General features: G+C 45.8%; 1 protein-coding gene across 5 annotated transcripts in view; it reads left to right on the forward strand.

Annotated features, from left to right (window-relative positions):
* The window catches only part of LOC110495547 (receptor-type tyrosine-protein phosphatase-like N), a 45262-nt gene extending 35240 nt beyond the window's left edge, over window positions 1-10022 (forward strand). For all 5 annotated transcript variants that reach the window (XM_090207427.1, XM_090207431.1, XM_090207430.1 and 2 more), the window contains 11 exons: window positions 2227-2436; window positions 2932-3240; window positions 3674-3821; window positions 4868-4941; window positions 5595-5672; window positions 5965-6084; window positions 6155-6321; window positions 7625-7678; window positions 8781-8845; window positions 8954-9027; window positions 9198-10022. In XM_090207427.1, the coding sequence (XP_090063553.1) occupies window positions 2227-2436; window positions 2932-3240; window positions 3674-3821; window positions 4868-4941; window positions 5595-5672; window positions 5965-6084; window positions 6155-6321; window positions 7625-7678; window positions 8781-8845; window positions 8954-9027; window positions 9198-9269 (1371 nt within the window). In that variant the 3' untranslated portion in view covers window positions 9270-10022. The remainder of the gene's footprint in view (window positions 1-2226; window positions 2437-2931; window positions 3241-3673; window positions 3822-4867; window positions 4942-5594; window positions 5673-5964; window positions 6085-6154; window positions 6322-7624; window positions 7679-8780; window positions 8846-8953; window positions 9028-9197) is intronic.
* The last annotated feature ends 977 nt before the right edge of the window (window positions 10023-10999 follow it).

A 10999-nucleotide genomic window follows, 5' to 3' on the forward strand; every position in this document is an offset into this window, starting at 1 on the left:
TGTCGCTTATATTTAGCCTACTAATAGGCTATTCATACTTTTGAATGGTAGATTTGTCTTGAGTTATTCTTATTATGGGCCCAAGTCGCGAATTGTATTTCTTATAGGCCTAATTTGATTCTATAATAGTTATATTTAGTTCCACTTCAAATATGTCTACGATTTAGTTGCCATTTGTAAATTGCTTACGCATTAATGTTATCTGTTAGTTTAGACCTTTTCATCAGATTCTGCCGGCATAGCGCACGCACATCTACGAGATGCCCAGCCCGCGTGGTGTGTGTGGGATTGTCGCATGATTCGTTGTCAAATATTATGATTTGGTTTATCAGGGTATTTAATCATAATGAAGATTTTAACAACATATTCAAGAACGTACAGCAAATAACACGTCTATCAATATTATAATATTTAACGGGACCTATATCTGGTTACTGTAATTAGTGTTGGTGCACTTTGTAACTGTATCTTGTTTGCATTTTGAATAATTTCACATTGGCAATCTCTCCTCTTGAATTATAAGAATTCTGCAATAATGTCCATTAGATTTCTCTTGGAAGTCTGAAATTGTGCATACACACACACATGTACCAGTGTGTGTAATCTAAGTTTAAAACCCTTTAATTCTAGTTGTCAATTCCATTTTTTTATTTAGTGAAAATAAATTGTTAGGCCTTATGTTTGCTAACTGTTTGCATCACTCACAATAGTGATGAATGAAGTTGCATATCGCTTTTGGCAACAACAACCTGAGGAAAGACATTGTGTCAGAAGTCAATGTCTGCAGTAATGGAATGATCTGGAGTCTATCTACTGTACTGATCACGCTACTCTTCTATTGAATCAACCTCTTGGTCTCTCTGTTGCCTTAAATCAATCAATCTCTTCCTCCCTCCCTCCCTCCCCTCCTATACCCTTCCCTCCCTTCCTATACCCTTCCCTCCCTCCCCTCCTATACCCATCCCTCCCTCCCCTCCTATACCCTTCCCTCCCTCCCCTCCTATACCCATCCCTCCCTCCCCTCCTATACCCATCCCTCCCTCCCCTCCTATACCCATCCCTCCCTCCCCTCCTATACCCATCCCTCCCTCCCCTCCTATACCCTTCCCTCCCTCCCCTCCTATACCCTTCCCTCTCTTCTTCCCTCCCTCCCCTCCTATACCCATCCCTCTCTTCTTCCCTCCCTCCCCTCCTATACCCATCCCTCTCTTCTTCCCTCCCTCCCCTCCTATACCCATCCCTCTCTTCTTCCCTCCCTCCCATCCTATACCCATCCCTCCCTCCCCTCCTACACCCATCCCTCCCTCCCCTCCTACACCCATCCCTCCCTCCCCTCCTACACCAATCGCCCCCTTCCTCCGTCTCCTCTCCTACACCCACCCCTCACCCCTGCATCCCCTGATGTCAGTTAGGTAAATTCACCTCATGTCTAGATCTTAATAGTCATCTCCAGAAACCGGTAATTCGGTTCTTCCCCCTTTCTGTTTTCTTCCCCTTCCCCCCTTTTCTCTCCATCTCTCATCTTCGGGCCCCTTTAGACTATCAGGTGAAGCACCCCCCCCCCCCCCCCCCCCCCCCAAATATCTCAGACTATAGCTCCACCTTTCACCCCAATGTCTCAGACTATACCTTCACCCTCTACCCCAATTTCTGACTATAGCTCCACCCCCTCACCCCACCCCAATCCCCCATGTCAGACTATAGCACTCCCCACCCCAATGTCTCAGACTATAGCTCTATCCCCCAACCCCCAAATCCTTCAGCACATTCCTGGGGCCTCTGAAGAGGAAAGAGAGGTCAGGAGGGCAGGAGAGGCAACCGTGGCAACCAGGGAGGAGAAGGAGAGATGAAAGAGAATATATGATTGGGGGTCAGGCTGCAACAGTACTTGTGTTGCATTCAGTGGGGTACAATGTAGAAAAAAGTTTTGCAACGTGAATATCTCTGTTCTGATTTGGACTTTTCACTCTGTTTCAAAACATTTTTACCCTAATGAACACCACCCAGGTTTTCTCTCATCCACTTCCTCAATAATAATAACTTTGATCAATTCTTCTGTTGCAGGACATTAGTGGGGCTCTAAACAACCAGAGTCTCATCCTTCCACTAAAGGATAAACACTCTTTCAAAAGCTATTTTATTGGCTCATCAGTGAGATATTCAGCTAACAATTTTGTTTTCCTTCCCTCTCTCTCTTTCTGTCTCTGTCACCTCCCCTCTCGACAGAGAACTGATGGGCGGGGCTTACCTCAGGCCACCCGGGTCCGAGATGGCTCCCGTTGGGTGTTCATGACCTTGGTGGGCGTGGCCTGTGTTGGCGGGATCCTGGTGGCGACAATGACCATCGTCTGCCTGCGTCGCCACACCAACCGCCTGGCGTCTGAGAAGCTAGGCCTGGGCCCAGAGGGAGGCAGCGTTACACACCAGGAGTACCAGGTAGGCACACACACACACACACACGTAAGTAGGCCCAGCCGTCAACTGACACCACACAGCCATGCAGGACCAAGTCAAGTGGGAGTACTGTAGACTATAGAGAGACAGCACATTTCTCAATGAGATATGATTGACAAACCAATTTCCCCTCGGGGATCAATAAAGTATTTATCTTACATGGGTTTGTCCAGCCGCTATATCTTAGTTTTCTTATGTCGCCCTCTCTTCACCAATGTCAACAGTGTAATACTCCCTAAAAAGACAACTCACAAACAGTCCAACATGAACACATTCACTCTTCAGTTTTCAACCTGCACAAGGATTCACTAGTCTGAGACATGAGATGTATTGAAAGAGACCTGTGCATGCTGCAGACCCCAACTTCCCAGGACTACCAGTGTGACTGTATCCACGGGACATTGATCCCTGATTTAGTAATACATTGTGTCCGTAGAAAACCCATTGACTGTCATGATCCCCTTCTCCTTCTGTCAGGACCTGTGTCGTCAGCACATGGGATCCAGGGGACTCTTCGAGCGTCAGGAGGGGGCAGGAGCTGCGGGGGGCGGTGGGGGTGCTAGTGGAGGTGGTGGTGGAGGAGGAGGAGGTGGTGGTGGAGGTGGTGGTGGTGGTGGAGGAGGTACGGACACGTCCAGGGTGAGCAGTGTGTCGTCCCAGTTCAGTGATGCGCCCCAGCCCAGCGACGCGCCCCAGCCCAGCCCGAGCTCCCACAGCAGCACCTCTTCCTGGTGCGAGGAACCAGCGCAGACCAACATGGACATCTCCACCGGTCATATGATCCTGGTCAGTGTCACTCTGAACATTTACTCTATGCATTCATTAATTTATTTATTCCTACTCTGCCTCAGATCTCACTACCGCTGTTCTGACTAAACCTGGGTTCAAATAGGATTTGTTTTCCATCAAATACTTTTGCTGTGCTTGATCGAACTTGCCTAACTTCTTTCTGCAGTGGAACCAATGGACTAGTCCCAAAAGTGCAAATCTTACCCACCTGGCACTGCAGGCAGGCTCAATCAAACCCTAAAAATATTTGAAATAAAACAAATACTATTTGAATCCAGGTCTGGTACTGACAATTAAATACACATTAACCATCAGACTCTAGAAGACAGATTCATCCAGTTGAAGGCATTGACAGAGGAAGAGTGTAGTGTATTATCTAAGTAAGAGTCACCCTAGTACTGAGAACCTCCTCTGTCCTCCTAACTCACAGGCTTACATGGAGGACCACCTAAAGAATAAGGACCGTCTGCTGAAGGAGTGGGAGGCCCTGTGTTCCTACCAGGCTGAACCCAGCACCATGTCTGTGGCGCAGAGTGACACCAACCTGAAGAAGAACCGCTGCCCTGACTCTGTGCCCTGTAAGTTCTTCTTCTTCCCCTCATCCTCCTCTTTCTTCTTCTCTCCTTTCTTCCACATCTCCTCCTTGATTTATTTTCCCTTTTGTATTTTCTTGGGTGGTTTTTGTTGAACAGAAAGTGATAGCCTGGGTCCCAGGGCTGTTTGGGCTGTTTTGCTCCTTGTCAATCTCTCACCAAACATTTCATGTCAACCGATCTGAGACCAGGCTAGGAGAGTGGACGGACAGGAAAGTTAGGAGGAGATCTAGTCACACACAAACCCACAACCCACAAACCCACACAGACTGTATGCTGAGGGTGACCGCCGGCACCACCAGCTAGACCACCCAGGTGGCCTGGCCTCCATGATTCTAGGTTAAACCACCCAGGTGGCCTGGCCTCCATGATTCTAGGTTAAACCACCCAGGTGGCCTGGCATCCATGATTCTAGGTTAAACCACCCAGGTGGCCTGGCATCCATGATTCTAGGTTAAACCACCCAGGTGTCCTGGCATTCATGATTCTAGGTTAAACCACCCAGATGGCCTGGCCTCCATGATTCTAGGTTAAACCACCCAGGTGGCCTGGCATTCATGATTCTAGGTTAAACCACCCAGGTGGCCTGGCCTCCATGATTCTAGGTTAAACCACCCAGGTGGCCTGGCATCCGTGATTCTAGGTTAAACCACCCAGGTGGCCTGGCATCCGTGATTCTAGGTTAAACCACCCAGGTGGCCTGGCATCCGTGATTCTAGGTTAAACCACCCAGGTGGCCTGGCCTCCGTGATTCTAGGTTAAACCACCCAGGTGGCCTGGCCTCCGTGATTCTAGGTTAAACCACCCAGGTGGCCTGGCCTCCGTGATTCTAGGTTAAACCACCCAGGCGGCCTCCGTGATTCTAGGTTAAACCACCCAGGTGGCCTGGCATCCATGATTCTAGGTTAAACCACCCAGGCGGCCTCCGTGATTCTAGGTTAAACCACCCAGGCGGCCTTCGTGATTCTAGGTTAAACCACCCAGGCGGCCTCCGTGATTCTAGGTTTTTGTTTTGTGTCTTTGCTCTGCAGATGATCACTCCAGGGTGAAGATGAAAGCGGAGAACAACCCCTCCAGGACGGACTACATCAACGCCAGCACCATAGTAAGAAGTAATCTTGATCCCCGCTGTCACCATGGTACCTGTCTAGTTAACTCAGATCCATACCAGTGAGCAAAATTGGTTGAAAGACATCTTTTTAACGTCTTTGCAACCAAAAATATGTATTTTCAACGTCTTGTACTCATAGGGATAGAACCCCACCTAAAGGCTTCTCTATATATCACTCTGATCTGTATTAGAAAAGGGCCTCAGGGTAGAAGTGCTGATCTAGAATCCATATGATCTGTCATTATGATCTAAAAGACTGATCCTATATCAGGACTCCTACTCTGATACTCTTTCTGAATATGGCCCTGGTCCCACCTATGGCCTTGTAGCTGTCTCTGACACCAACACTCCATTGATCAAACTGGAACACTAGTTGTGGAATCTCTCCCCTGATGCTTCCCAAATGGTACTCTGTCCCCTACCCGGTGCACTACTTATGACCAGAGTGCTATGTGCCCTGCTCAAAAGAAGTGCACTATATAGGGAATAGGGTGCCATTTGGGAAGCAGATCCACTCACCCGCCCCGTAAATGCCACTGGTCAGTGAATGGAGCCGTCGCCACCGGCGACCACCAGTGTCCATAGTGTCCTCTATTGTGGATGCCAGGAGGTGACCCATGATGACCTTTCCCCTCTGTGACCCCTAGATTGAGCATGACCCCCGGATGCCAACGTACATCGCCACCCAAGGACCCCTGTCTCACACCATCGCTGACTTCTGGCAGGTCAGTCACTCCGGATGAGTGTTCATATGTGTGTCATATGAATACAATTCAAATGCTAAACTTTATTGTCCCTTTAGGGACATGCCAATTTGTTGCTGCTGCTGCTTTAATCTAAATGTTTTAACAATGAACCCTAACTTGAACCATATAATGTGTACAGACATTTGTTCACATAAATCAACACTCAAAACACATGTCAATGTGATGATGAAAGAAGATTACATTATGATGTTATTGGTCTCCAAGCTCTATGTTTACATGATCTAGTGTGTGTGATGGTGTTTCTCTATAGATGGTTTGGGAGAATGGCTGCACGGTGATAGTGATGATGACAGCCCTGGTTGAGGACGGAGAGAAACAGTGTGATCGCTACTGGCCTGACGAGGGATCCTCCCTCTACCACATCTATGAGGTGTGTGTGTCTGACTCGGTGTGTGTGTCTGTCTGTCCTGATCTGTAACAATGGTCTGTGTGTCCATCAGGTGAACCTGGTTTCGGAGCACATCTGGTGCAATGACTTCCTGGTTCGTAGTTTCTACCTGAAGAACGTCCAGACCCAGGAGACCCGCACACTCACCCAGTTCCACTTCCTCAGCTGGCCTGCCCAGGGCATCCCCACCTCCACACGCACCCTACTGGACTTCCGCAGGTACCGCATGGACATTGAACGCAGGGTTGTGTTTACTAGGCACGAAATGGGGGGGGGGGAAATGGACTGAAACAGGGAGTGACTACTGCTCATTTTAGTTTTCCGTTTGAAAAACACTTTAAAACATTGCATGCTATAATGAACACAACCCAGATTTACAGGACAACAGAATGTTTGACATTTTGAGGTTTGGAAGGGATTTTATTATATGATACATCCTATGGTTTTGCCAGACCATGCTCCTATCTCGTTTGGTCTCAAATTCCTTTGTCACTCGTCAACAGTGTCAGTTTCACAGACCTTTCTCTGTCCACAACTCCTTATAATCCTAAATCCATTTTACTCATCTGATCCCTACTAGATGATGGGATGACCAAAACATATACAACATATGTCATTTCACTCATCCATCCTGCTCTCTTTCCTTTTACACTCTGTCTGTCTCGTTCTGTCTCTCTCTCTGTGTGTTGTCTTTACTTAATTAGCCTTTCTCTTTCCCTTTCAATCGCTCCTCACATCTCTCCCTCTGTCCCTCCTCTTCTTTGCTCTCACACATCTATCTTGCGATGGAGGTCAGCGGGCTCATGATATTTTACATATCTGTCCGTGTCATCTTTGTGATTTGCAGCTAGTAGTCTGGGTCCAGTTGCATAGTCACAAAAATGATCATGGACAGGTGTGGCTGCAGCAGGAGGTCCATCGCCTAACCCCTTTGCTCCCTCGTCTCTCTCCCTGTTTTATACTCTCTGTCTACATTTCTCTCACCCTTTTGACTCTCCTCCTCATCACTATGCTGCGAACGCTCCTCTTTATCTAGAAGTTATTTTCATCCTATAATGATTGGTAAACTGGAGTGGAGCTTCAAACAGGGCTGTTTTCCTCCATATTGAATACACACTGACTGCTTGTTTAGAACCGCTAGGCTGCGTTCCAGTGCGACTATATTGCTGCCAGATCTCCTAATGCTTGCATAGGTCTTTAAAAAAGATCAGCGAGCCACATCGTGTGATTACGCAGTCTGATGCCCAACTGCACAGTCAGATGACGTGGCACGCAACCATTGGTTGATGCAATGCAAAATCTGCAATGTAAACGGCCTGGAATGCGACTTTAACATTTTTATTAATTAGGACACGGCTGCAATCGAGCTAGGATTTGTGTTGTTGTCCTCATTTTAGCTTATCTGACGTTTGTGTGACATGCCATTGTCAAGCATGATCAATATATATGTTCTCCATCAGTGTTCACTATTCATTCAGTATTCACTTATATTTGATCTCCCTCTCTCCCTGCTGCTCCACAGAAAGGTGAATAAGTGCTACAGAGGCAGATCTTGTCCGATCATTGTACACTGCAGGTAAACCAACGTTTGCAATACCACTTTTGTCCACATGGTGGCAGAACCTCGCGATTCTCTTTCAGATGCTGCTTGGTTCAGGTGTTGTCGGAGAGAGTGTAAATGTAGCACTGATGTTCCACTATATTGACCCAGATGCTTCATTGGCCGCCCTAACAATGAAAATAAATGTCTTAAAAAAATGGAAGACAGTCGAGGCAAGACAGGTGGGACCCTTCTGACCCGTGTGGCTCAGTTGGTAGAGTGTGGCGCTTGCAACACCAGAGTTACAAAAAAAGTATGCACTCACTGCTGTAAATCGCTCTGGATAATAGTGTCTGCTAAATGACTAACATGTAAAAATGTCATTCTAGCCAATGAGAGGGCAGATACGCGTGTGAACAACCGCAATGGTATTTGCTAGCTGGAATCCTTGAGACGTCCCTATCCCGTTGAATTGTAAAACGGTTAAAGATCCCGCATAGCACAGGCACAACTTCGATATAAAGTTGCCTGGATGTCACGTGTTCTACTTATATCAATACACACGCAACAACCTAAGAATTACAAAACTTATATTCGATCAAATAAACCTCACGTAACAAATAAACTATTACATTTTTTGTTAACCAAATTCGACATTCATTGACCACCATGAAAAAACGCCACCTGCTGGGGAACAGAGATTTTGGGCCGAGTTATCCCTCTCACTTCGCCTCTTCCTCTCTGAATGCACTCCATTATCTATGGTGGTGTTTTGACTAAATAATGCATGCTATATAGATTGACGTTTATTGTCCAACAAGAGGGAATTCTTAGCACAGCTTGCACATTACATACACAAAACACAGCAGGAAACAAACAACCAGAGGGGGCTGGTGGGAGGAGCTATAGGAAGACTGCTTGCTCATTGTAATGGCTAGAATGGAATCAATGGAACGGTACCAAACACATGGAAACAATGTGTTTAACGCCGTTCCATTGATTCCATTCCAGCCAATACAATGAGCCCGTCCTCCTATAGCTCCTCCCACCAGCCTCCTCAGCAAACAACAGTTGTAAGTTGATATGTTTATTGTTTGGTCTATTATTAATGTTAAGATGTTCATGTTTTCCTACACAGTGATGGTACAGGCCGGACTGGCACCTACATCCTGATTGACATGGTTCTGAACCGCATGGCCAAGGGTAAGCATATTAGACTGTCCATTTCCGTGTATGTAAATGTGTGTGTGATTTTGGTATAGGAGTGTTTTCTGCAGGCATTTTTGGCTTAAAATTGAAGTTTTATTTCAGGAGTGAAGGAGATTGACATTGCTGCTACCCTGGAACACGTCCGTGACCAGAGACCAGGGATGGTGCGCACCAAGGTACTGTCATAAATACAACCTTATGTATGTACAGTATATCATCTATGGTGGATAAATTCCCAAACATGACATGCATTGCGTCATCAGACCATAACGTACATCCACAATTGGATTATAACCTATCTATTCACTGTTCAATTTAAATCACATAATGATCATCTTCCCTACAGGAGCAGTTTGAGTTTGCCCTGACCGCTGTGGCGGAGGAGGTGAATGCCATCCTTAAAGCCCTGCCCCAGTGAAACCAACTCGATCCAGACCTGCCTGTACCACAGACCCTCCCCCACTCAATGATCCTTCCCTTGCGCCATGGAATTATATCTGCAATCATCAACTGTGTCTTACCTCACCTTTTCTCTACAATATGGTGTAGAATGACCAAGCTGTCCTTTGTGCTTTCTCTCCTGTTTGAATGATGCCTTTGATTTCTTGCTATTCTCTGTGGTGGTGGTGATGAGGAAGAGGGTGCTTCTGTCATCTTCCATACATGTCCTCTGACAAAGTTCCCTTGTGAACAGTTTCCAGGTTATTGGGGTGAGCTGAGATGGCTTATTGTTCTCTCAAAGGTAGATAGAAATCATAATATTTTAACGTTTTACATCAAAGAACTATGTCCTTTTCAGAGTGTCATCACAAAGGTTTTGGCTGTGGTTGGTGAATGAGGATGGATGTGAGTCAAGAAGGCTTGCCAGCTGTCACTCTCCGATTCTCCCTGCTCCTCAGAGCGTATTTGTTTACAATTTACCCAAATCTCAAACCCTGCTCATTCACATTCCATGTTCTCTGTGTTTTACTAACCCTCTAGGTAAAATGACTAACCCATACTTCCCTCTTCTCTTCCTGTGCCATATAGATTGTTGTAAATGATTTGTTCAATTATTGTTGTTTACCTCAAGCAAACCAGAAAAAAATAAACAAAAAATGTTAAAATATGAAAAATGCCTATTTTGTAACTTTGTGTGGTAACTAATAAACGTTGATGTGTGTGTTGCAAATGCTTAATAGACTGAGTGCTGTTTTCTCAGATGTTTTTTACAATGTTTATTTATTGTGCAGGTTTTCATTTTTTTTTTCAAATCCTACCAATCACAATCGTTCAAAGGGTCAAATTAGTTTTCAAACATGCACGTGTCGTATTTGCCACGCAAACAGACTGACGTCTCCTACTGCCAACGAGAGCTAGTGTGAGGTAAGGTTTCATCCCAATATGCTGACAAAATCATCCAATCCAAGTGTTATGAACATTCAACGTTACAGTAATATAAATGTACTTTCAACCACGAAGTCCTTTTGATTCAATTTAAAATAAAGTTTTTGGCCAGCCGTGAAGGCATATCGCGCGCCAGAGAGGCCACGCCAATGCTGTTAGCTAGAAGAGCTAGCTAACTTCAGGCATAGCATCCCCTTCATACAGAAAGAATTAGCGAAAATGTGTACTTTTTTTTACTCACTATTTTATTGGCCAGTCTAGTTTACGTTCGACTATAATCTGATAGCAAGAGGTGGGGAAACTAGCTCCGGCTCGGAAAACGGTTTTGATCGGTCATCCAACTCGTAACTCCAAATCGGGCATCTTTCAAGAACTCCGTCCTGAAGATCACTGACGTCATGATTTGAACTCGGTTTTTGTCTCGAGTTCCCAAAGCCGCGTTCAGAACAACTGGGAACTCTGGAAAAATACAAGGTCAAATCATGACGTCAGTTATATTTAGATCGGAAAGTCGGCGCTCCAGAAAGAGTACCCAAGTTCGATTTTCCCCAGTCGGACCTCGTTTTTTCCCTAGTTCCCGGTTGTTTTGAACGCCCTGAAGTTGGATGTCAGAGTTCCCAGTTGTCATGAAAGCACTGTTAGAAAATGTGTAGAGTGTATGTCATAAGGTAGATCATCACAGAATCCGTGAAAACAACGAGTTATTGTTTTCTCTGATATATGCCTATACTTTAAGTCCTCTTATTGATACTGGGTTTGGTA

Source organism: Oncorhynchus mykiss, chromosome 18, assembly GCF_057628025.1.
Source record: "Oncorhynchus mykiss isolate SJ-2025 chromosome 18, ASM5762802v1, whole genome shotgun sequence".
In the NCBI taxonomy this organism is placed as follows: domain Eukaryota; kingdom Metazoa; phylum Chordata; class Actinopteri; order Salmoniformes; family Salmonidae; genus Oncorhynchus; species Oncorhynchus mykiss.